We start from the raw sequence: 27,849 nt of genomic DNA, 5'->3' as shown, positions 1-27,849 counted from the left end.
CATAATAAAGAATATTTACAATAATAAGCTTTCAATGCCTTTTCATTCTTTACATTAATATACAATGCTATTTATTGCATTCATACATATCAATGGCACTCATGTGGCACTCTGGGGCAATACACTGCTACAATAATAATTAAGAGGCTTCCTCCCATAACCCAGCCCCTCCCTTTCCAGTAGGAGAAGAGCTCTACGTAGTGGTCCTTCCCCACCGAGCCCGTGCAGTGACCATACCAAGTTTCAGTGCCTCCTTCAGCAAATACTCCTGGAATGAGTCAGTGGGCAGTATTCATCCACAGACATCTCGCTGTGCCAGCAGACCAACAAGTTTTGGGCAGACCAAGCAACAGGTGTGTAGGGGTGTGTGTGTGTGTGTGTGTTCATTCATTCCTGGAGACTGCCCATAGATCAGTTTATGTACTGTATGTGCCATTTAGAGTTTTCTCATGGAATTGTTTTGAGGTGAAAATCTGCAAGTGGACTCAACTGACCTGACTTTGTTGTTATCCATTGTGGAAATGGTAATTCTAATTTCATACTTTCACCTTTTTTTTTAATAGGCATATATTTTATTTTCCCACAACTCTATATACTTTGGAGACACAATTGAATGCAGCTGCTGGAATCCCAAGCAAAAATAAACTGCTGGATGAACTCGGCAGGTCAAGCAACATCTGTAGAGGTAAAGGGATGGTTGACGTTTCAATTCAAGCCCCTACATGAGGATTGACTCAGGCAGAGTCTTGACTCAAAGTGTCTCTATACATGCTGTTTCACCCTCTGAGTTCCTTCAGCAGTTTACTTTTTGCTACATGTATCTCTGTTGGGTACAATCACATTGTTTATTTGATCAGATTACAAGATTTAGGAAACAAAATGACACCCCAGGAGAATGAAAGCGGATTATTTTATTTTCTATCCAGTGTAAAAAGGATGTTGGAAGCTGGAGGTCTTGGTTGCAGCTAAATGTTCCTGAGACTTCTGTCAAAGTACTTTTGCAAGTCTCGTCAGCTTTTAGCTATGAGATCCTGTGGTATGTATGTGTAAAAATTGGAAAATGCAGTATTGCCGCTCAATGCAAATCATAGATCAATTTCCACAAAATATTAAAGGAAGTCCTCCATGTCTGTCATACATAATACATGGAAGAGTCCCTATATGTCCTGTGTCTCCCAATGTTTAGCATCACCTCGATGGATTTTGAGTGGCTATGTGACATATGCATTTTGTTTTTGATCTGGTTCTGAGCATATCCATCTCTAAGTTACTTAGCTTGCTCTCCTTCAACAGGGCAAAAGTTTACAAAGATGGCATATGTGTAAATATTCTTGAGCAGGAAGGTGGCATAAGATGAATCAAAGAGTGCAAATCATATACACAGACGTCCCAGAGAAGTTGCATTGTGTTTTCTAAGTACAAACTTGAAAGTGTTAACCTCCTCCTTCACCTCCATTCAGAACCCCAAATACTCCTTCCAGGTGATGTAACTCTTCACCTGTGAACCTGCTAGGCTTCTCAATATAGCCTCCTCTACATTGGTAAGACCCGTTGTAAATTGAAGGACTGCCTTATCAAACACCTCTGCTCCACCTGCCAGAAGCACAATTTCCTGATGTTCAAACATATTAATTCCAATTCACATTCCTGTTCTAACATGTCAGTCCATGGACATCTCTTGTGCCATGATGTCCCTCATGGTGAAGGAGTAACACCTTATATTCCATTTAGGTAGCCTCCTACCTGATGGCATGAATACCAATTTCTCCTTCCGGTAAAAAATTTCCCTCTCCCACCTCTGGTCTCTCACCACTTCTTGCCTGCCTATCACCTTCCCTTGGTGCCACTCCTCCTTCCCTTTCTTCTATGGTCCACTCTCCTCTCCTATCAAATTCTTTCAATTCCCGATCTTCACTTTTCCTACTGGCTTTATCTGGCACTTTCAAGCTATTCTCTTCCCCTCCATCTACTTTTTTTATTCTGGTGTCTTTCCCCTTACTTTTCAGTCCTGAAGAAAGATCTCATTCTGAAACATCAACTGTCTATTCATTCATTAGTTGCTACCCAACATGCTGAGTTCTTCTGGCACTTTATAACCATATAACCATATAACCATATAACAATTACAGCATGGAAACAGGCCATCTCAGCCCTTCTAGTCCATGCTGAATGCTTACTCTCACCTAGTCCCACTGACCTGCACTCAGCCCATAACCCTCCATTCCTTTCCTGTCCATATACCTATCCAATTTTTACTTTAAATGACAATACCGAACCTCCCTCTACCACTTCTACTGGAAGAACGTTTCACACAGCTACCACTCTCTGAGTAAAGAAATTCCCCCTCGTGTTACCCCATAACTTCTGCCCCCTAATTCTCAACTCCTGGCCTTTTGTTTGAATCTCCCCTACTCTCAGTGGAAAAAGTCTATCCCCATCAACTCTATCTATCCCCCTCATAATTGTAAATACCTCTATCAAGTCCCCCCTCAACCTTCTATGCTCCAACTTAGGTGCTGAAACCCAGGTAACATTCTAGTAAATCTTCTCTTCACACACTTTGCGTGTGTGTTGCTTTGGATTTCCAGCATCTGCAAAATCTCTCATGTTTCAACTGTTTTTATTGTTTAATATATCAACACAAAATATCTGGAGCACACAATATAAGAAACAGTAAAAAGACAAAAGGCACTACATTTGTATGGAAATGTTGCTCCATTTTAAATATAAACACAAATTGTCCTACCCAGTTGAATATTTTAGTGTGCAAAATGCATTCATTTTCAGCATTGAAACTTTTAGCCATTTTTCATCAATGGTTATAAATATCAGCTGTTTTGTTATACATTAATGTTATGTCAGAGGTCTGATTGGTAATTCTTTCCATGAAGCATCAGCATTCAAAAAGAGAAAAGATATTTTTGTCAACTGAATGGACATCGAAATCTAGACACTTTAATTTAATTGATATATAAATAATACACCTTTCATTTAACAGAAAATACAAAATCAACCGTACTAAAGAAGGAAAATCACAGGAATAGTTTGTATGCAATGGGATCTTTCTGATATCTGTTAATCTGAAACTGGAAGTAAAATATTCAGGACCATTCACTCAATGTCAAAATTGATCTGTTTCATTGAAATAATTCAATAAAATGTGAACTACTTCTAACTAAATTGTGTTTTAACAATAAAGGGTGTCACCTTCAATTCTTGAATAATGTTGCAGTAGAAAACTTACAGGAATCAGAACATCCATCAGTTAATAGATTTGTTCCTTGAAATTGGAGCCTTAGAATTTAACTATGTGGAAGTTTAGTATATTTACATGAAATTTCTTTGTTATCATCATTAACTTTTTAATAACAGGATTAATTTATTCAGTAATGAAGTACTGTAGTTGTGTGTCATCCCATCCATGGGTCAACATAGGACTCTTTGGCTAGTGTGATTTGGAAAATCTGTTAGAAGGAATTATTGATTAAGGTAGAAATTGAAAGCTGGCATCACCACGATCAACAATCATGGTCCAATTTAACAAATTATTGCACAAATTAAAATAATGATCCATAAATCTAATTGATAGAAATGTGTCCTTAATTGTTTGAGCTAAATATGCTGAAAAGTTGGTTATATGTTCACTTGTAGAGAAATGGAAATGAACCTGGCAATGGAGTACAAACTGCAGCCACTACTACTGTGAATGCTTAAGGCTCAGAGACTGAAGATGTATTTTCACATTCCAGTTAATAATGGATTATAGTAATGAAACTCGTATGACTTAAAAACTGTACATGCAATGCAGAAATCTTCTGTTTCTAAAAATAATCTTTGAAATATTTGAAAATAGCATTCACTTAGGACTGTATATGTTAATCTCAGATTTGGATTTAAGATATGCTATTTCTTTTTAAATTCAATGGTTCAATGGTTCCATTTAATATCAGAGAATGTATATAGTATACAACCTGAAATTCTTACTCTTCACAAACATCCATGAAAACAGAAGACAACCCCAAAGAATGAATGACAGGAAAACATTAGAAGCTGAAATTCTATCAGTGACGTCCACAAAAGCAACGTTCTTCATCACTATGTAAGAATAACTGATAAGGTTACTAACTAATTCCCTGCACATCTATTTTCATAGTGAAAATAAATGGGGAAAATATATCATCCAATGCTAATCCCAGGCCTCTCAACAATAGAGGAAGGTAAATGAGACTGAATGCACTTGTGTCTGCACTCAAATCAGATGTGTACAAAGGCAGCCTTCAAACACTCAAGAGATTCTGTAGATGCTGTAAATCCAGAGTAACACACACACAAAATGGTGGAGGAACTCAGTGGGTCAGGCAGCATCTGTGAAAAGGAATAAAGAGTTGCCATTTTGGGCCGAGACCTTTCATCAATGTGCAGGCTGCCTGCTTAAATGGATACAAAGTGGTAAACGTGCTAAATTTAACCCTAACCATATCAGGAAATGTTAATTTCAACAGAAGGAACCACCACTTAAACATTCTGCAAGGTCGTCCACTTTGGAAGGGAAAATGAAAGAGCTGGTTATTATTTAAATGGTAAAAAATTACAGCATGCTGCTGTGCAGAGGGACTTGGGAGTGCTTGTGCATGAATCAGGAAAGGTTGGCTTGCAGGTGCAACAGGCTAGCAAGAAGGCAAATAGAATTATGACTTTCATTGCTAGAGGGATTGAACCTAAGAGTAGGGAGGTGATGCTGTAACTATACCGGGTACTGGTGAGGCCGCACCTGGAGTACTGCGTACAGTTCGGGTCTCCTTACTTCAGGAAGAATATACTGGCTTTGGAGGCAGTGCAGAGGAGGTTCACCAGGTTGATTCCAGAGATGAGAGGGATAGACTATGAGGAGAGATTGAGTCGCCTGGGACTGTACTCAATGGAATTCAGAAGAATGTGAGGAGATCTTATAGAAATATATAAAATTATGATAGGGATAGATAAGATAGAGGCAGGAAAGTTGATCTACTGGTAGGTGAGACTAGAACCAGGGGACTATAGACAATAGACTATAGACAACAGGTGCAGAAGTAGACCATTCGGCCCTTCAAGCCTGCACCACCATTTTGAGATCATGGCTGATCAATTACTATCAATACCCGGTTCCTGCCTTGTCCCCATATCCCTTGATTCCCCTATCCATAAGATACCTATCTAGCTTCTTCTTGAAAGCATCCAGAGAATTGGCCTCCACTACCTTCCGAGGCAGTGCATTCCAGACCCCCACAACTCTCTGGGAGAAGGTTTTAACTCTGTCCTAAATGACCTACCCCTTATTCTCAAACCATGCCCTCTGGTACTGGACTCTCCCAGCATCTGGAACATATTTACTGCCTCTATCTTGTCCAATCCCTTAATAATCTTATATGTTTCAATCAGATCCCCTCTCAATCTCCTTAATTCCAGCGTGTACAAGCCCAATCTCTCTAACCTCTCTGCATAAGACAGTCCAGACATCCCAGGAATTAACCTTGTGAATCTACACTGCACTTCCTCTACAGCCAGGATGTCCTTCCTTAACCCTGGAGACCAAAACTGTACATAATACTCCAGGTGTGGTCTCACCAGGGTTCTGAACAAATGCAAGAGGATTTCCTTGCTCTTGTACTCAATTCCCTTTGAAATAAAGGCCAACATTCCATTAGCCTTCTTCACTGCCTGCTGCACTTGCTCATTCACCTTCAGTGACTGATGAACAAGGACTCCTAGATCTCTTTGTATTTCTCCCTTACCCAACTCTACACCGTTCAGATAATAATCTGCTCTCCTGTTCTTATTCCCAAAGTGGATAACCTCACACTTATTCACATTAAACATCATCTGCCAAGTATCTGCCCACTCACCGAGCCTATCCAAGTCACCCTGAATTCTCCTAACATCCTCAACACATGTCACACTGCCACCCAGCTTAGTATCATCAGCAAACTTGCTGATGTTATTCTCAATGCCTTCATCTAAATCATTGATGAAAATCGTAAACAGCTGTGGTCCCAATACCGAGCCCTGTGGCACCCCACTATCACCACCTGCCATTCCGAGAAACACCCATTCACTGCTACCTTTTGCTTTCTATCTGCCAACCAGGTTCTTGTGCATGTCAATGCCTTCCCCCCGATGCCCTGAGCTTTGATTTTACCCACCAATCTCCTATGTGGGACCTTATCAAATGCCTTCTGAAAATCGAGGTACACTACATCCACTGGATCTCCCCCGTCTAACTTCCTCGTTACATCCTCAAGGACATAGGCCTCAAGATTCAGCGGAGTAGATTTAGGACAGAGATGTGGAGGAACTGCTTTTCTCGGAGAATGGTGAATCTGCGGATTTTTCTGCCCAATGAAGAAGTGGAGGCTACCTTAGTAAACATATGTAAGACAAGGTTGGATAGATTTTTGCATAGTAGGGGAAGTAAGGGCTATAGGGAAAAGGTAGGAAGGTCCATGGTCAGATTAGCTGTGACCTTTTTGAATGCTGGAACAGGCTTGACAGGACAGATGGCCTATTCTGCTTCTATTTCTTATGTTTTTAAGTTCTTATTCTCACAGGCAAATTCCTACAATCAACTGCTCAGTCATTTTAACCATTGAATTCTACTTACCATTGACTTCATGACAGAATTCAAATGGGATCTGACTGACTCAGTTTCTGTTCTAGGTGGATTAAGGATCAGATTAATTAACCCCAGCTGAGTGCAGTTTGATAAGCACCACAAAGGACCAGTTGAAAATGGGTCCATTCAAACAGGCAGCACATAAATTTCTCTCATAACTATGGACATTGCTTGTGGAAGAGCTAAAGAGAGTGTAATCTTTTTAGCAGCTGCCCTCATGGCTTATGATGTTGCACACTTGAGAAATATTTTTTAATTATGTCTCCTGGGGTCGTGCTGGATCCATGGGAGAGTACAGTGAGGAATGCAGAGCTCATATTTTAGTAGCTTCCATGGCACAGGCCTATGTGAATAACCAAGAAGATGGATAATAGGAGTGCAGATTTTGGAAGTTCCTTTGTGCACTTTTAAATAACATCATCAAGTTCATCAATGACATTTCACTGTAGTTTTCTTCTCATGTTTGATCCAAAGATGTTGCTTGACATGACTTCCCGTAATTAGCATATGCACCTACGTAAGTTGAATAAACAATCTCTGGAACATTGCTACTTGAATTCTCATTCCTCTTCACACCTGAACTTGCTGTAATATAAAAAATAACATTTGTTAAAAGAAAATCATTGCGATCATTCTATTCACAATCTGCACATCTAGATTATGAAGTAGAAAGCAAGTCAGAATTAGAATCAGAATCAGGTTTATTATCACCGGCATGTGACATGAAATTTGTTAACTTAGCAGCAGCAGTTCAATGCAATACATAATCTAGCAGAGAGAGAGAAAAAAATAATAAATAAAAAGTAAATCAATTATGTATATTAAATAGATTATTAAAATGTGCAAAAGCAGAAATATTGTATATTAAAAAAAAGTGAGGTAGTGTCCAAAGCTTCAAAGTCCATTGAGGAATCGGACGGCAGAGAGGAAGAAGCTGTTCCTGAATCACTGAGTGTGTGTCCAAGCTTCTGTACCTCCTACCTGATGATAACAGTGAGAAAAGGGCATGCCCTGGGTGCTGGAGGTCTTTGATAATGGACACTGCCTTTCTGAGACACCGCTCCCTGAAGATGTCCTGGGTTCTTTGTAAGGTAGTGCCCAAGATGGAGCTGACTAGATTTACAACCTGCTGCAGCTTCTTTTGGTCCTGTGCAGTAGCCGCTCCATACCAGACAGTGATGCAGTGATTAATTGTAGAAAATTAGTAATAAAAAGACTGTTTTGTAGGAATGGTTATTATCCTTCAACCAGCAGGCTCCTGAACCAATGTGGATAACTTCACTCATGTCTACACTGAACACAACCTATAGACTCACTTGCAAGAATTCTACAACACCTGTGTTCAGTATTATTTATTTACTTATTGATTAATTATTATTATGTGCTATTTTCTATTTGTACAGTTTAACTTCTGCACATTGGCTGCTTGTCAGTCTTTGTGTGTGGTTCTTCTTTGATTCTATTGTATTTCTTGTTCAACTGTGAATGCCTGCAAGAAAATGAATCTCCAGATATTTACATACTTCGAGCTTTGAGCATCCATTCTTCTTTTTTCAATTCACATTCAGTACTCGTTGCACAGTGCACTACACAGGTCACTGTACAGGACTGGAAAAAGCTGCAAAGGGTTGTAAACTCAGCTGGCTGCATCATCGGACATTTTCAAACGGCAATGCTTCAAAAAGGTAGCATCCGTTATAGGCACCGCCACCATCCAGGACATGATCTCTTTTTATTACCACCTCAGAGAGGAGGTACAGGACCCTGAAGGTACACATTTTATGCTTTAGGAACAGGTTCTTTCCCCTCTGCCATCAGAATTCTGAATGGACAATGAACCCATGAACACTATCTCAGTATTCTTGCTATTTTTTGCACTACTTATTTTTTTATCTACAGTATATTTCTTATTATAATTTATATAGGATATTTTTATGTATTGCACTGTACTGTTGCTGCAAGACAACAAATTTCACAACATACTGTCTGTCAGTGACAATAAACCTGATTCTGAATTGGGTTCTGTCTCCCTACAACCAAGCAATTGTTCTTTCAGTCTCTTTTCATTAACCTTTTCTTTGGTTTTTTTTGGTGACCTATTCCATGCATCCATTTCCATTTGAGATTATTGGCGGTATTTTCTATAAGGGTAAAACATTAAATGAAACCCCATGTTCTTGATCAAGGAAGCATCGCAAAGGTTCATGCATTACAGCACAATTTCTGCTGTAAATGTTCACTAGAGTAATTCCTGAGAGGTAGCCTTTATAGTTTGAGGAGAGATTTATTGAATTGACTTTATTACTTATATCCTTCATAAACACAAGGAGCAAAAATCTTTATGTTATGTTTCTGTGCATTGAGCAATTAATAGTAATTTATAATAAATTGTATGTACAACAGGACAGTCAGTATAACATAGAAATACAGTTGCGTCAGCATGAATGAATCAGTTTGATGGCCTGGTGGAAGAAACTGTCCCAGAGCTTCTTAGTCCTGGCTTTTATGCTGTGGACTGAGCAAATGATCTTTAGATTTTACAAGAATGAGAGCTATTCTCACTGAAATATACAACCTTCTTAAGAGGCATGGCAGAATAGATGCAAGGATGGTGTTTCCCCTGGCACAGTTGTCCAGAACCAGGAGGCACTTTTTCAAAATAATAGGCCAGTCATTAAGGACTGAGATGAGAAGACATTTCTTCAGTTGGAATCTTACACCACAGTCCAGGATTGAGCCACCAATGCACAATATCGCAAGAGCCTGCAGAGACTTATAGACTCAGCCAGTTCTATCACGGGCACAACCCTCCCTGTCACTGAGGACATTTTCAAGAGGTGGCATCGATCATTAAGGACCCTCACTATCTGGAACACGCTTTCTTCATCTTTTTACTATCAGGGAGGAGATACAGGTGCCTGAAGACCCACACTCATTGTTTCAAGAACAGCTTCTTCTCCCTCCAACATTAGATTACTGAACAACCCATGAATCCATGAACACTATCTCATCATTCATCTTTTCTGCTACTTACTTATTTTTGTAACTTATATCAATTTTATATCTTTAACTGTATTGCTATCAGTGACGATAAACCTGATTCTGATTCTGTGGCGAATCTTTAAATTCCTGAGAGGTAGGCCTTATAGTTTGAAGAGAGTTTTTTAAACCCTCTATGATTGATTTAGTTTTAAAGGAATGGGACAGATTGGGTATTAAATGATTTTGGGATCTGTTTGTTGGAGGAAACCTTGTTCATTTGAGAAATTGTCAGCTAAATATAGTTTACCCAAAACTCACTTTTTTAGCTATTTACAAACTGGAGACTTTTTAAGATTTCAATTATGTACATTCCCTATAAGCTCAGATAAGAACTTACTAGACGTAATTTTTAGTTTGACTCCTTTTCATAATGGTTCAATATCTAAGATTTATGGTACATTACTGGAGATGAGGAATGCTCCTTTAGACAAAATTAAGAATCTTTGGGAACATGATTTACAGACATTGATATCTGAGGAAATTTGGAATGAAATTTTTAAACTGGTTAATACTTCATCGCTATGTGCTCATCATTTCCTCGTACAATTTAAGGTGGTACATACAGCTCATATGACTAAGAATAAGCTATCTTGCTTTTATTCAGACATACTCCCTACTGTGACAGATGTAATAATGGAGAAGCCTCATTAATTCATATGTTTTGGTCCTGTCCGGATCTTGAAAAATATTGGAAGGCTATTTTTCAAACTTTTTCCTTACTTTTTAGTCAATTTTAAGCCTAACTCTCTGACGGCCCTTTTTGGTGTTGTTGCAGGACAAGATATTAAGTTGAAGGCATCTGTTTTACATATTTTGGCCTTGAGCTCTCTTATAGCTAGGAGGACGCTTTTGTTTAAATGGAAAGATCTTTTTTCTCGTACTCATGCTCAATGTTTATGTGACATTATGTCATGTTTAGATTTAGAGAAGATTCGTGGTTCAATTTCTGATTCTCATCAAGACTTTCAAACATTGTAAGGACCTTTTCTGAATTATTTTCAAAACCTTCAATTTGTTATTTAAACTCCGATGTTGGCTATTATTAATTTTTATTATATAAGAAGGTATAACCTTCTTTTCTCCTTAATGAACAGCTTTGGCCTTGGTAGGGGTTAGATTTTTTTTCTTTTGTAATAAATTAGTATAGTTTAATATAACTATTGACTAACTTATATGAAGACAGGGTAATATAATTGCTATTATGAACAGATGTAATGTAACTGGTTTTTTTTGTTGTCTTTTCTGACCTCTTATATACACTTTCTTGTATTCTGTATTCCTTTATGTAGAAACTAATAAAAATATTGGAAAGAAGTCACTATGCAAGATGGCAAGGAGTATTCAAGGCAGAGAATGATAGCTGTTTAGATATTAAAGGATGAAAAGATGATAGATTTAGTGGGAGAAAGTGGTGCTGAGCTACATTATGCATGATCTAGTTAAATAAGAGACAGAGTGGTCTGCTCTTTCTTCTATTTCTTATGTTATGTTGAATTATTTAGTTATGGGAATAGATTTGTCAAACATATTCATCAGCATTGCCAAAAACGTGGTCTGCGGTAACTCTCAGATGGGTTTTCTGAGGAATCTCTGATGTTGTTGCATGATGTAGCATGTGGTGAAGAAAATCTTCCTCTGAGAAAACAGAAAGGACTGGTAAAATGAAATGGCCTGTGGGAATGATGAATGAGGATGCTCAGATCAACTTAGTGGCCAAAGTCAGTGGGTTTTTGTAACTGCAGTTCTAAGTGTCTTTGGTAATAGAGTACTGTGCCTATACTGTACTTGGGCATATATACATATATAGCTAGCATGCCTAGGACTTTTGCACAGTACTGTATTTGTCAACATGGAGTGATAAGCGAGTTTGTAAATCTGAAGGGAACAAAGGATGTTGAGAAAGGCGAAGGTGGAACGCTGCAGGAGGTGTGTGGGTCAGGTGGCAGAGAAGCAGTATGAGGGGCAGGGGGTGGATTCACCCAGCTCTGAGATACAAGGCAAGGCTATTTGATTCCAAGCAATTGGTTTATTAATCATTACAGAGTGTCTCTGGTTCTTCCTGCTCCCTCCTCTCTCCCTTCCCATTTTTCCAACCATGATTCCTCTCTCCCTGTCCCCTTCCCACTCTGAGACCCATATCAGGATAAGGTTTATCATCACTCGCATATGTCATGATTCTTTTTGTGGCCGCAGTAGAATGCAATACATAAAGTGACTACAGTACTGTGCAAGTATCTTAGGCATCCTAGCTATATTATGTGCCTAAAACAGTTGACAAAGGCATAAATGTAAAAAAATTAAAATTATTAGAAACAATTAATAGACAAATACAACTCAACAGAATTATAAAACCATAAGATATAGGAGCAGAAGTAGGCCATTTGGCCCATTGAGTCTGCTCCTCCATTCAATCATGGGCTGATCTGATTCCTCCAGTCACCTCCACTCCCCTGCCTTCTCCCCATATGCTTTGATGTCCTGGCTAATCAAGAACCTATCTATCTCTGCCTTAAATGCACCCAATGACTTGGCCTCCAACAGCCGCTTGTGACAACAAATTCCACAGATTTACCACCCTCTGACCAAGGTAATCTCTCCACATCTCTATTCTAAACGAGCATCCTTCAATCTTGAAGTCATACCCTCTTGACCTAGACTCCCCTACCATGGGAAATAACTTTGTCATATCTAATCGGTTCAGGCCTTTTAACATTCGGCATGTTTCTAAGAGATCCCCCCCTCATTCTCCTGAACTCCAGGGAATACAACCTAAGAGCTGCCAGACATTCCTCATACGGTAACCCTTTCATTCCTGGAATAATTCTTGTGAACCTTCTCTGAATCCTCTCCAATGTCAGTATATCCTTTCTAAAATAAGGAGCCCAAAACTACACACAATACTCCAAGTGTGGTCTCACGAGTGCCTTATAGAGCCTCAACATCACATCCCTGCTCTTCTATTCTATACCTCTAGAAATGAATACCAATATTGTATTTGCCTTCTTCACTACCAACTCAACCTGGAGGTTAACCTTTAGGGCATCCTGCACAAGGACTCCCATCCTTGTACCTCTGCACTTTGAATTCTTTCCCCATCTAAATAATAGTCTGCCCATTTATTTCTTCCATCAAAGTGTATGACCATACACTTTCCTACATTGTATTTCATTCGCCACTTCTTTGCCCATTCCCCTAAACTATCCAAGTCTCTCTGCAGGCTCTCTGTTTCCTCAACACTACCCGCTCCTCCACCTATCTTTGTATCATAGGCAAGTTTAGCCACAAATCCATTAATACCGTAGTCCAAATCATTGACTTACATCGTAAAGAGCAGCCGTCTCAACACCAAGAAACAAGAATACTTAATTAAAATAAAAAGAGTTCCCACTTGTGAATTGCAATGTGAAAACAGGGACGTGCTATGGGTTAGTGAATAGCACCACCTCCCCCTCCTGCAACCTTCTACTCTGCCACCAATCTCACCAGGGTTCAGCAAGCTTGGCTGGGTTTCAAGCACCATACATTGGAATAGAGTTTGCAAGCTGGATGTAAAATTGAATGAAGATAAGGAATTTTTCTCTGAGGTAATTTTATTGCTTTTGATTTAAATGTGTACTTTAAAGAGGCTTATTGTCATTTTTTTTAAATTAAATTTTATATATTACTTGCTTTTTACTCTTATTTTGACTTTTTAAAAATGCTTTTGATTTTTTCAGGCCATCAGCTGCAGAGGTTATCACAAGACCATCAGGGTAATCTAGTGACCTGCAGTTCACTCTGCCTCAGGGGACGGCCATGCAGGCAAGGTTGTTGATTCAGCTGGAGCTAGATCTGAGGATCAAGGGAAAGCTTCTGATCTTCAGCACATTCTGTACTGCCATTGCCATTGCAAATCAGGGATGTCTTTTTAGTAATTTTATTAGTTATCTAAGAATTACTGGCAATTTGTAATTGCTCGTAAATTGAGCTGCTTGCTAAAACACTTAATAATTCACCACATCCGCATGACTTGAGTCACATAAGGTCCAGCGTGGGTGAAGATGTCAAATTTTCAGTCACCGAAGGATATTAGTGAACCATATTGTTTTTTATGAGAATCTAATAACTTTGTGGTCATTACAAAAAATTATTTTTGTTGTTTTTTAAATTTGTTAACCTGTGATATTAAAATTTAGGTCATTGGATTACTTTGGTAATTGTACTGCTAGAAAAGGAGATAATTGGAAGCTCTCCCCTGAACTATCAGGAGCACAATCCAGACCCATGTTCTAATGCTTATAGAGAAAAATGCCATCTCATGTAACACAAACATGAGGAAATCTGCAGATGTTGGAAATTCAAGCAACACATACAAAATGCTGGTGATATGCAGCAGACCAGGCAGCATCTATAGGGAGAAGCATAGACGACATTTCGGGCCAAGACCCTTATGCTAGGTGTTCATAACCCAGTCACATGCCGTATGAAGTTGGAAGAATCTGGAAATGTATATTCCACAAGAGATTTCTGTAAACGATATCTAATCTCATTTGTAGTTCAAAGGCTCTTCCAGATTTGAACTTGTTATTGTTTTATTTCATGATCTATTAATCAGGATTGAATCATATACAGGCCACTAAATATTAGATAAAATAACAAAAGACAACTTGGCACTTAGTTTTGTGTTACATTGCTGGAGAACTTGTTCACTGTTTCGTGATTTAATTTGTCTGGAGCTCTGACTCTATTTGCCCACTAGTCCTTACACACAATTTTCTGCTTGCGACTCTGGATAGTAAAAGGCATTAGGATATTAGAGCCATGCTGAATGCTGCTCCAGCCTGAGTGCTCTGTTTGAGATTGGAGAGCTGGGTGGTGTCTACCCCTACTGCCTCCCTATTCGGCCCTGGGGGCCAAGTGGTCAAAGAGCAGCTTAACCACTGAACTCTCAGTAAACTGGCAGTCAAGTTTGAGGGGTCACCTGATCTTCCTATCTGAGATTGACGACTGAACAGTGGAAACAAAAATTAATATTAGAAAAAATAAAAAGGAAGTTATGATTTATAAAACATAAGAGATTCAGCAGATGCTGGAAATCCAGAGTGACACATATAAAATTCTAGAGCAACTCAGTAGGTGAGGCAATTTCTATAGAGAGGAATAGACGGTCGGTGCCGAGTTCTGAATAGAGAGTTGCTGTTTCAGGCTGAGACCCTTCGTCAGGACCGGAAAAGAAGGGAGTGGGGACATTCTCGAAGTTATGATTCCTTCCTACTTTTAAAGATTTATTGGAATATGCATATGATAATTACATGCTTTTACATCATAATCACAACAGATTCTACAGATGCTGGAAATCCAGAGCAACAAATAGAAAATGTTTGAGGAACTCAGTAGGTCAGCCCACATCCGTGGAGAAGAAGCGACCCATCAGTGCTGAGTCCTGACGAGGGTCTCAGCCCAAAGTGTCAACTGCATATTCCTCTCCATAGATGTTGCCTGACCTGCTGAGATCCTCCAGCATTTTGTGTTTAGTTTGTTCTCATAATATATGCATAAAATCTTATGTAAGGATTAATTTTAAAAGGTTTCTTGCACCATTGACCTAAGTATATTGCCTGAAGAGCACAGTATTATGTCACAGCATATCATGTAATTTTGGAAAGACTCACCAGCCGCTGTATTTCTCCACATTCTTCTGCACATGAAGCATATGGATATAACACAGATTACAGCAGTCCCAAGCAGACTGGCACTAATGATAATGGCTACGGGGAGAAATAAAAGGCAAGGTCAATGCAAAGAAAACTGATGAGGTGCCTTGAAGTCATTTAGAGGTATGTTTTATTACTAAATCTGAAACTCCAGCAATGCTTTTCCAGCAAATGATGCAAAATTTAAATATTTCAAGTTTCAGGAGTCCTATCAAATTACATACAAGAAACTGAGTGATCTAAGGTGGGGCAGTTGTAAAATAGCATCCAACTGTCAAAATGAGAATTATGTGTGAAGAAAGTTAGGAAATGCTTCTTCTCATTTAAAGACAGCAATGCATTTCTGTATTTTCTGTAACAATAATAGACAAATGCTGGTGTATTTATTGTCCTTGAGAAATGCTATAGTAAAGAAAATAAAATAATTTCACAGGAGCAATGCCAATTGTACTCTGAAGCCATATTTTTAGCTGGTTTTCGTTAATTTGATCATGCCAAGACTAGAAAACCATAAGATACAAGAAAAGGGGAAGACAATTCAGTCTATTAAATCTTTGTTACAATTTTAAAAAGATTGTTAATGATCTGATATTCCATGTTCTTTTTCCTATCCTTTCCATAATCCTTGATTTTTTTTTACTGATTTAAAGACAATTTATCTCAGCTGTAAGTATACAATGGATTCTGCCGCCATAGTTCTCTATGATTAGAATTTCCAAAGAGTCACACTGAGAGAAGAAATTCTTCCTCATCTCTCTTCAACGGACATCACCTTTTTCTGAAACCATGCCGTTTTTCTATATATACCCATTGGAAAAACATCCTCTCAACACTTATGCTGCCTGGCTCACTAAGAATCTTATTTTTCAATGTGGTTGCATCAAATTCTTCTAAATTGCATTGGAGTCAAGCCTGTCTAATTTATCGGATAATCCCTCCATATCCTCAATTATCCAAGCGAACCATCTCTGAACTGCCCCCATTTAATAAAAATTTCCTTAGAAAGGGGAACAAAAATATTGCAGTGCTCTAAATCTGGGTCATTGAGGACACTGTACAGTTGCAGTAGGACTTCACTATTTTATTCTCCAAATCCTTTGAAAACAAAGGGCTACATTCCATTAGCCTTTATGCTACATTGTTTTGCAGTTTTTCTCCATAATGTGTTCTTTTCTTTTTCCTTTCATTTTTTCCCAGATTATACTTCATTCACCAATTTTTTTCTCACCCGCTTATCAGTAGCTCTCTGTAATTATTGTATGTTTCTTACAAATAAGCTTCAAGTCTATTTCAGTGGTTGTGTCCAAATTTAATCACCATAGTTCTCTTTCTTCCGTTAATGTATATAAAAATGTTTTGCTTTGAATCCTTAATCAACACAGGTTGGAAATGGAAAATGACTCCCTTATCCTTACTCAATTTATTTACCATATACACAGTCCCCTATCCATATCAATGTGTTACCTCCAGCACTATCGTCTAACAGAGCCTTTAGTAAGACCCACATAAAAATGCTTTCTTGAAATCCAAATATAATCACATTCACACAAGTCCAAATGCTGTTCCCATCCATCCACCCTTTTAAAGTTTCTTCAGAAAACTCAAATAAATTTGTGAGACACAATTTCCCCCTCAAGAATTGATGCTGATTAATTTGATTTCATTATGATTTTCCAAATGTGCTGCTCTCGGTTTCCTTGTAATTGATTCTAACAATTTCCCAGTCATAGTTATTATGCCACTCAACCTATTGTTAGACTCCCTTTCGAATAGGGTTGTCACACTAACAGTTTTCCAGTCCTCTGGTACTTTATCAAAATCTAAGGATTTTTGGAAACATAGAAACATAGAAAAACCACAGCACAATACAGGCCCTTTCGGCCCACAAAGCTGTGCTGAACATATCCCTACCTTAGAACTACCTGGGCTTTACCCATAGCCCTCTATTCTTCTAAGCTCCTGGAGTCTCTTAAAAGGCCCTATTGTTTCTGTCTCCACCACCACCACCAGCAGCCCATTCCACACATTCACCACTCTCTACGTATAGCAAATATATCTACCACCTCAGTGGTCACTGCTGTTAAGGATATTAGGATGTATGAGACCCTGTTTTTTAGTTTGCCTATTACTGTTTCTCTTGTGACTGATATTTAATTCTTCTTTAGCATTATTCAGTATTAATGAGATGTTCATGGCATCAGATAGGCAAAGGTTTTCAGTAAGTTTACACTGATATAAATATTAACACAAAAATGATAGTCCATTGAACATAACACAGTACAGTGCAGGTCCTTTGGCCCGGTATGTTGTGCCGACCTTTTAAACTAACCCAAAATCAATCTAACCCTTTCCATGTACTGTACCTGTCTAAGGATCTCTTAAATCACCCAAATGTATCTGCCTCTAACAATGTGTTGCCACTCTCTGTGTAAAAAAAAACTTACCTCTGACATCCTCCCCACCCCATACTTTCCTCAAATCAACTTCAAATTATGTCTCCCCTTATGAGCCAATGCTGTTCTAGGAGAAAGATGCTGACTGGCCATTCCATCTTTAACTCCAAAGAGAAAAACCCTAACTAACTCAGTCTTACCTATAAGTCATGCTCTCCAAACTAGTGAGGTAAAACTCCTCTGCACCCTCTTTAAAGCTTCCACATCCTTCCTATAATGAGGTGACCAGAATTGAACACAATATTCCAAGAATGTTGAGTTTTATAGAACTGCAACATTATCTCTGTGCTCTTGAACACAATCACTCAACTAATGGTCTAATTATCCTTGACAGTATGAAAGCCACTGCTACAATCATTCTGAAGGATATTTCTGTAACTTTAATGAGATCATCTGCATGAATATTTTGACATGAAAGGACCCTGCTCTTTTATTTAAACTGTTCAAAATTTATAATGTGTAATTGCCTTTTGAAGTGCCTTCCTAGTCATTGAAACCAATTGCCTTTCCATGGGTCTCTATATATTTCATATAAAGATATTATATATATATATATATATATATATATATATATAATAAATATAATTTTGAATGATACTTTTCAGTCATTAATGGGTTAGAATACCAAAAAATGTGAACAACCTTTCCAAAATATGAAAAGATGTTCTCAAAACTCTGATAATTATATAATCATACAGGTAAGCTCTAGTTTTGTACTGACGAAGGTTCTCGGCCTGAAACATCGACTCTTTATTCCTCTCCATAGATGCTGCCTGACCTGCTGAATTCCTCCAGAATTTTTTGTGTGTTACTTTCTATATAATTATTCTTAATTTTCTGTACTATTGGGGAGTTCCTCTGCTATCCTTCACTTGTTTATCTAAACAAAATGCTAAGGAGAAATAGAACAGAACATATTATTCTAAGATGGTTCCTTATTGAAGGAAAGAATGGAGCAGTGATAAAATCCATTTTCACTTTGGATCAAAATTACATTCAAAAATTGTTGGATCGGAAGATTATTTGAAGGTAGCTATTACTTTTAATGGGGTTTCTAAAAGGATAGTTACAAGAATCGTCTACATTTTGAAATTTACTTTCAACAGAGGATGAACATTATTTTATTTGCATATCTCTGTTGATACTGTATACACTAGAGACCCCCAGAAGGGAAAAGATGTTTTACCAAATGTTGGCTTAACATTGTAAATTGCAGAACAATACAAAGTTGAATTTTAAAATTTTGTATTATTATTTGGCTTAAAATAAAGGCTTTCATCCAAATTTGTCCTAACGGAAATTTATTTCTAAGCTTATATTTATCTTAATTTTTTTAAGAGAGATAGCACAGAATAAACCCTTCTGGCCTTTCAAGCCCTGCCACCCAGCAAACCCCAACAACTTTGATTTAACCCTAACCTAATCAGAGGGCAGTTTACAAAAAGCTACTCAGTATGCCTTTGGACAGTGGGAGAAAACCTGAGTATCTGGAGAAAATCCATATATTGCGCAGGGAGGACTGTTTGACTCCTTACAGATGACATGCGATGGAACTCTAAACAATTGACGCCTCGAGCTGTAACAGCATTGCTCTAACTGCTATGCTACCCCGTGATACCCCATGAATCATTTCTTGTCTGACTATCTTGACTTACCTTAAAGTAATATTTGGGAGTTGTATGAAAGTCAAAAGGGTCTTGACAGAGAAGTTGTAAGGACAAAAACTGTGTTTTTGTCAGTGAGAATTCAAAGATATAGATTGTCTGGGCAGTTATGTAGAAAAGTGGCAAATTGGATTTAATCTGGGAAATGAGAAGTTAACCATTTTTGGAGGCTTTATGACACAAAGAAATTGATAATAAATGGGAAAATATTTAGTAATGTGGAGTAATCATTCTATTCTGGAGAAGTACCAGAGAATTTTAGAGTGTATGTTCACAGATCTTTATAGGTAACAGGTCAGTTGGGCAAATGAGATACTTTACTTTAACTAGTAAGGCCTGAACTACAAGGAATGGGAAGTTATTAAATAACATTTACAAAATTCTGGAGGAACACAGCATGTCAGGCACCATCTGTGGAAAGGAATAAAAACGTGACATTTCAGGCCTTCATTGCGGCTTTATTTCTTTCCATACATGCTTCCTGACCTGCTGAGTTCCTTCAGCATTTTTAATGCAATTCAATTCAAGTTTAATTGTCATTCAGCCATGCATGAATACTGATCAATGCAGCCAAACAAGACAGTGTTACTCCAGGATCAAAGTGCAAAATACAGTACCAACAATTACACAGCACAAGGCACACAGAGCTTATACAAGATAACAACCACATGAAGATATCAGTAAGATACCGCCTAGCAAAAAATGTCTAGACCCAAGCCATGAATGTCGCAGAAATTGTGTGTGTTACTCTGGGTTTCCAGCATCTGCAGAATCTCTTGTAGTTATCAAATAACCCTATGAAATGCTTGTTAGAACAGACATCATGTACCATTCTTGTCACTATATTACAAGAGAGATGTGACTGTACTGAATAACATACAGAAGAAATTGACAAAGTTATCACCAGGACTGAGAAGTTTTAATTATGAGGAAAAATTGGTCGAGTTATGGCTAATTGCTTGAGAAGGAAGACTTAATTGATGTGCATAAGATTATGAGAGGTCTCAGTGTGTTAAATGGAAAGTGTCCTGATGAAGGGTCTTGGCCCAATATGTTGACAGTTTATTAATTTCCATGAGTTCCTCCAGCATTTTGTACATGTTGCTCTGGATTTCCAGCAGCTGCAGAATCTCTTGGGAAGACTTATTCCATTAGCAGACAGTTGAAAGAATGGATACAGATTTTTGAGTTACTTGATGAAAGACAGTGAGAAGTGAACATACAAGCAAAGGATGGGCCTCATTGCTGAAAAAGTAGTAGGGGCAGAAACCCTCCCTGGTTTTAAAAATACTGGGATTTGCTCCTGAAAAGGCATGACCTGCAGGGCTACAGATCTGATGCTGAAAGGTGAGATTAGACAGCATAGGCAAGATGACTGAATGGTCTCATGTGTTTTACATTTTCTATCATCTCTATCTTTGTTGTCAAAAACATTTATTATAGAGGTTCACCTTTTTCTAAACTGTCCACTACTGTCAATTTGTTTGTGTCAATATACCATATATATTTTTCAGGACATGTAGCTCAGCTAATGTAACCAACATCCATTTTTTAAATTTTAGAAATATTTTTAAAGATTTCTATGTATTTGGTGAAATAATTATCAATTAAAAATGTTAATCATTTTCATTGAACTAACAGTGCTAATGTCAAAGCAAAATTATAGGTTGCAGGCTTGGAATCATAACTAGAACCCACCAAATGATTTGAATCTTACATAGAGAAATCTTGCTTGTTCAATAGTATTTATTTAATAACAAATGCCACCAGATGCTGGAGGTTATCTTATTACTTTATATAGAAAAAACACACTGATATTAGAAATCAATTATGTGGTTATCAAATCATGTGTTTCCATATACTGAGTTGCCAAAACATGTTGCCTGAATTACCAAAATGCTATTTTCCATCCATTACAATGACTGAGTGCACTTTCAAAAATAAATCAGTAATATTTTCCCTTGATATAATATTTACAGCCGTCATCCCACTCATAAGTCATCCCACTGAATAAGTTCAGTATCTGAATGTAATGATATAGAAAAATGCTGAAGGAACTCAGCAGGTCAGACAACCATCTATAGGACAGGAACAAAAACAGTTGCATTTTGGCTGAGACTGTTTATCAGGACTGGAAAGGAAGGGGAAAGAAGCTAGAAGTGTGGGAGGATTACATTGGTTTTATAATACAGATTATTCACTTAGAAAATGGGTAGCTTGGGTGGTTGCTTGTTGACTTGCATTGTTCTCCGATCTTGGCACTGCAGTTGCAAACGTCTTGTCACCAAACGAGGAGGTATCATCAGTGTGCTGTTAATTAACAGTGTGCTAATGATATTTCTATGTATGGTGATGAAACATTTGCAAGTGGTGTGCCAAGATCAACCCAACAGATTAATCAGGCTGAACAAAATGAGGGTAAATGCTCGAGGAACTGAATGGCCAACTGCCATTCTGGAGCTCCTGCATCAGCTGTGTGAAGTTACTGTTGCTTTGGCCACGATTCTGTGTCTCAGTTAATATAGCACAAGTCAGAGGCATTTATTTTACATAAAGTCAACAACTTTTATCTTTTCTGCCATCATTAGCAGGAAGTATTATGCTGAAAATAATAAAAGCAGAAAATCCTGGAAACCATCAACAGCTCAGGATTTTCTTATTTATTTATTGATTGATTAATTGATTGAGATGCAATGTGGAATAGACCCTTCTGGTCTTCCAAGCTGCGCCAGCCAGCAATCACCCAAATTAATCCTAGCCTAATCGTGAGACAAGTTAAAATGACCAATAAACCTACCAACCATTCTTTGGAATGTGGGAGGAAACTGGAGCACCTGGAGAAAACACACCTAGTTAGGGGAAAAATGTACAAACTCTCTACAGACAGCAGTGGGAATGGAACCTGGGCCGCCTGTACAGTGAAGTATTGTGCTAACCATTGTGTTACCATGCCACCCCGCTCTTTCTACTTCTTATTAGCAACATGCACTATTTTTTTGATTATCATGAAAGGGGTGTCACTTCAAACATATCAGAAAGTCAATCTTACCACAGTGTCTCAACCTTTCTACAAAGTAGAAACTGGCTGATGGAAGTAAAATTAGTAACTGATGTACTTTGAGTTTACAACGTGACCTGACAGGGAAGTTAATTAATAAAACACACACTGTTCAGAAAAACACTCAAAATCTTAAACAGGCTTTCCTCATGAAATATTGATTTTGTTTGTAGCTATTTAAGATTAATTTATTTGTTTATTTATTTTTTGATGATATTGCCACATCCTGTTTATTGATTTGAAATCTGATGTATAGCACAAGAATGGCATTGATGTGTTGCTGAGAGAAAATTTTCTCACACTGGTGTTGACACACAATGGCTGTAGCAAGACAGCAAGTACAATAGAATTTTGTCCAAACAAATCTGATTTTGTTAATCAGTACATTATCAATGAAAAAAATACATAAATGTGTTATATGCAATGTCTCATTTTATGTACTTTACTCATAGCTCCACAAATATTTCTTCAACTATATATCAAAATTCTTTTGAAAATTGCTTTAGGTTCTGTTTCCACTATTCTTTGATGCTATGGATACAATCTTAACAATTATTAATGAAATTTATTAATATAAATATTGATATTAACAATGGTTATAATCTGGAATGCATAGAGTCAAATAAAAGCAGAAGCAGAATCTCAAGCAACTTTCAAAGGATTTTGACATGTATTTGAAAAATAATTGTTCATAGTACTATAAGGAAAGAGCGATCAAAGAGGCATCGATTAGCACAGTTATGTTGATATGAAGGCCCTTTTTACATCACTTTCATTAAAACTGCACACCGCCAATACTGATTTCACTCCTCTTTGATCTAACTCTAATTATAAAATTGCACACTCTTGTTGCTTTATCCACCAGCAGATAAAATTCTTGTTTTATCCTAAGAAATAATATTTTCATAATTTTAAACATCTTAATTAAACCACCTCTTAAATATATAAAACCTTAAAACTGTAAGGTATAGGAGCAGAATTAGGCCATTTGGCCCATTGAGTCTGCTCTGCCATTTCATCATGGCCGTTTTATTTTCCCTCTGAGCCCCAATCTCCTGCCTTCTCCCAGTATTCTTTCATGCCCTGACTAATCAAGAACCTATCACCCCCTGCCTTAAATATACCCAATGACTTAGCCTGCACAGCCGCCTGTGGCAATGAATTCCACAAATTCACCGCTCTCTAGCTAAAGAAATTCTTCCTCATCTTAATTTTAAAAGGATGCCCCTCTATTCTGAGGCTGTGTCCTCTGGTCTTAGACTCCCCCATCATAGTAAACATCCTCTCCACATCCACTCTATAAAGGCCTTTCAACATCGGATAGATTTCAATGAGGTCACCCATCATTCTTATAAATTCCAGTGAGCAGAGGCCCGAAGCCATCAAACGCTCCGAACATGACAATCCTTTATGTATATTTAATCTTAATTCAGTATCTTTCAAACATTACCCCGATCAGTTAGATTGAATAATTGGCGTTAAAAACTTACCAGTGAATTTCCACCATTTGTTGGCCTCAGTACTTGTTATATTTTCTTCATTGTTAATCTGTTCATCATTAGGATCATTTGTTCTGGCTTTTAAAATAGGACACAAAAGTCTGTTAGTAGAAGTGTCCAGGTAAAACAAAATGTTTTTAAAATGTTATTCCCAACATCTGAGGAACTTACCAGTTACAAACAACTGCTTTTTTATTGTCACTTGTTTCCCTGTAGTGTTGTCTATCAATGTCACAGTGTACAATCCTGTATCATTCAGTTGAATGTTAGTTAATGCAAAGGAGCCGTTTTCAAAAAATTCCACTCGTCCTTCGTAACTTTCAAAAATAGTGTGCTCCCGTACGCCAAATGGAAGCATTACGATATAATGTTCGCTATTTCCACTTTTCTTCCATTCTATTGATAGATTCAGGGAAGGGGTACAGTTTACAGAAAATAGCACACTTCCTCCAACAGTGGCATTGATTGTTTCTTCCACTTTGGCACTCTCTGATGGAGTCACAATCTGACCTGCAAAAAAAAAACACAGAAATGCAACAGCATTGGCTGTGATTTAATCTGATTAAAGGGTCAGGGTGATTAATTATGCAAAAGATACAATCAAAAATACCAGACGTTGCTTTTGTCAATACCAAGTACAGTGTTTATATCATATCAGATAGAATGTTAAAGCTAGGTAAAAGATTATGGCTAGACAAAGCATATACAATATCTTTTCTAACAATAGAGTTCAGATCATAAAACTATGCCATGAGAAGAGAATTCTCCCTAATTCCTCTTAGATTCTTTTGTCAATTACAGTATATTCAATTGGTATTCTTTCCCTATCTGCAGTTTCTTCTTAAGTCTCGAAAATCCTTCATCATTTTCCTTCAAAATCTCTTCTTTAATAAAAACAAATTCAGAGAAACAAATTGATAACTTACTTTTAAAAAAGAAGACGCATAGCTTGAGCATTACAACGTTAATTATACAAGTCATGCTGCCGTGATCACACCGGTGTTCTGAAACAAAAAAAATCGATGCTAGTGATTTAGTGAAGCTGACGCGTGCACGTGTGGTTAGATGAGTTTTGTCAGTGAACACAGTCTCACCCACACATTAGCATATTGAAATGAGTTCTTGCCATTGGTGCTCTCTGCAAGCGGAAGAGAATGTGAAGTTCAACATGAATGCAATACAAAGCATGAGAAATAAAACAAAGTAAATGATCATCTCCATGCAATGCGAAATAGGTTAGGATCTCTATTACCAACTACTTCATTGGCGGATCATGTCAGAAGTATTAGAGTAGAATTTTGATCAACTTTGAAGAACATTACTTTCCAGAATATGTTGTTCTTAAATTTAGATTTAAGCGAGTCATCACAATGGAAAGAAAAACTGTAGTTCACAGCTTGAGACCTACATTTGAGTTACAATAGAGCTATGTGGAATTGACCTTCCAAACCAGGTTACCATTATTTTACCACAACTTACTGCACAGAAACTATTGCTAATAAATACACTGGAATGTTTGATTTACGAGCACCCTTTAAGTCTTATCCCATTCTCCTGCTGCTGAGTCAGGACTATTCAATTTTAAAACAGTTTCCCTTCCACCAACTGTAGTTCCTAAAATTTTTAAATCATGTTATATAAGTCAACGAAAAAGCAAGGTTGAAATGCAAACTCTTTTTCCAAGTTCTTACATGGATTAAAACCTATTAAGCAAACAGGAGGAAATCTGCAGATGCTGGAAATTCAAACAACAACACACACAAAAGAAGTCCTGACGAAGGGTCTCGGCCCAAAACGTCGACAGTGAGTCCTGACGAAGGGTCTCGGCCCGAAACGTCGACAGTACTTCTACTATAGATGCTGCCTGGCCTGCTGTGTTCCACCAGCATTTTGTGTGTGTTGTTGTTTAAAACCTATTAATACTGTATTATAAACCAGATTTTTAAGTAAGTTTTTAATTTATCTGATTAAATTTTAAAAAAAATATTTTGTTAAAATTATTTAAAGTTAAAGTACTTTGTTAAAGTAGAAAAAATTAACATCAGATTGGTATTATTAAATACACATAAAATATCTAAAATAATTCTTTGGAATAATGAAATGCTCATACTGAATTAAAAATAAAATTAAGAAGTTTGTCCTTGATTTCCAATTTTTCAGCTGAGTTATTGCAAGAAGATTTAAATCAAAGTGAGCTATCATTGACCTGAAACTTATGATGATCCCTAATTTTACAATAAAGTTAGTCAGCAGAACATTACTGGAAACAGCACAGTTACCAGCATTCACAATTATCCATTAATCTTATTTGACCAAGTCTTCCATTTTTGTCTAAAATATTTTCAACCTCCAGAAGACCATAATATATCGGAGTAGAATTAAGCCATCTGGTCCATTGCGTCTGCTCTGCCATTTAAAAATGGCTGAATTATTTTACGCTCTAAACTTCATTTTCCTGCCTTCTTCCCATAACTTTAGATACTTTTACTAATCAACTTCTGCTTAAAATATGCAGCCTCCACAGCCAACTGTGGCAATGATCTTTCCTCTGGCCTGTAAGTGAGGTGGAACTTAATGCAATAGATGTGTGGACATACTGTTTAATACCCCATTCACTGCAATCCACTCAATGCTACCAAATTGTAAGTATTTGTCAAAGTGTCACAGTACAATATTATTTCTATTATTTTGTTCAAAAATGACTGGATGTGTAATTTCACTTTTTTGATATATTGCCTGTTTGCTTCAACAATTTGTGTGAGGTTTTAAGTGATAGTTTGCAAACTGTGGTTTACTGCTCTAGAAACTGCCATCCTCACACCTTGCATACAAGTACACTGAAACTGCTGACTTTCCCCCCATCTATCATGTGCCTTCTCTTCAGAATGTTTATCGCCTACATGCATTTAACCTCCTCCTACATCTCTCTCTCTCTCGCACACACATTTGTGTCCATGACTATATATTTCCATTCAGCCTTTTCTGCTTGCTTCTTTACTAATCTTTCAGAATTTTGGAAGAGACTGAATGCTCCAGATTTTAAAATACCGGCAATTCTGCTGTTCCTGCTGAGGACAGGAAATGTGTTGTGTGATATTGTTTGGCCTGCTGTTGGGCTATTGAATCCATGTGCCCATATAAAGCTGGAAGCAACCATTGAGGGGGAAGTCTTGAAAGTGACTGTGGGTTGTAATCAGATAACTCTGTTCAGTTTTCAACCCTAGCCCTAGCTGACAAAAGAATCTGAGTTAATAATTGGTAGTGCAATTCCCACACTCAATGCTCCCCTCACATCTGCCACAACACCACCAATTTATATTTATGTCATGTAGAACTACCCTTAAGGTCTTCACAAGGCCATAAGGACGCAAACCAAGGGAGAAATAAGAAGGGTTTGAGAGGTAAAGGGGAAGAAGTTGCAGTGGAGGCTTTTTCAGGTAGCTGAAGTCCTCCTGCCAGTGCTGATGGTAGGGAAAAGAGATGACACCTGAGAACAAATTGAAAGCAGAACTTGTGGATGGATTTAAACACAAGATTGGAAATTTGAAATGTAAGATCAGAAGCCTGATTTCCTCAAATGTTTTGCAGAAGCTCACTTATCTGGAGTTGTCACTCACTTTCGGTTTGTCTGAAAATCATTTCAAGTGAAAGCCTCCTTCAATAGATCATCGGTGCTGATCATTAGAAGTGGAAAATTCTGGTGGATGGGGTGGGGGACACACTGATCAATGTATTTCATAGGTAGAAACATAGAAAACCTACAGCACAATACAGGCCTTTCGGCCCACAAA

The 27,849-nt window shown here is 37.6% G+C and overlaps 1 protein-coding gene across 1 annotated transcript; it reads right to left on the bottom strand.

Moving 5' to 3' along the window:
- On the bottom strand, positions 1-25,100 carry LOC132393443 (uncharacterized). Its single transcript, XM_059968673.1, has 5 exons — positions 24,985-25,100; positions 24,230-24,568; positions 24,050-24,136; positions 15,343-15,438; positions 1-7,234 (listed from the first exon to the last, which is right to left on the bottom strand). The coding sequence occupies exons 1-5, from the start codon at positions 25,037-25,039 to the stop codon at positions 7,107-7,109; spliced, it is 705 nt and encodes a 234-aa protein (XP_059824656.1). The 5' UTR covers positions 25,040-25,100; the 3' UTR covers positions 1-7,106.
- Positions 25,101-27,849: the final 2,749 nt, after the last annotated feature.

This window comes from Hypanus sabinus, chromosome 4 (assembly GCF_030144855.1).
Source record: "Hypanus sabinus isolate sHypSab1 chromosome 4, sHypSab1.hap1, whole genome shotgun sequence".
Taxonomy (NCBI): Eukaryota; Metazoa; Chordata; class Chondrichthyes; order Myliobatiformes; family Dasyatidae; genus Hypanus; species Hypanus sabinus.
This window is presented reverse-complemented; position numbering and strand designations above follow the sequence as displayed.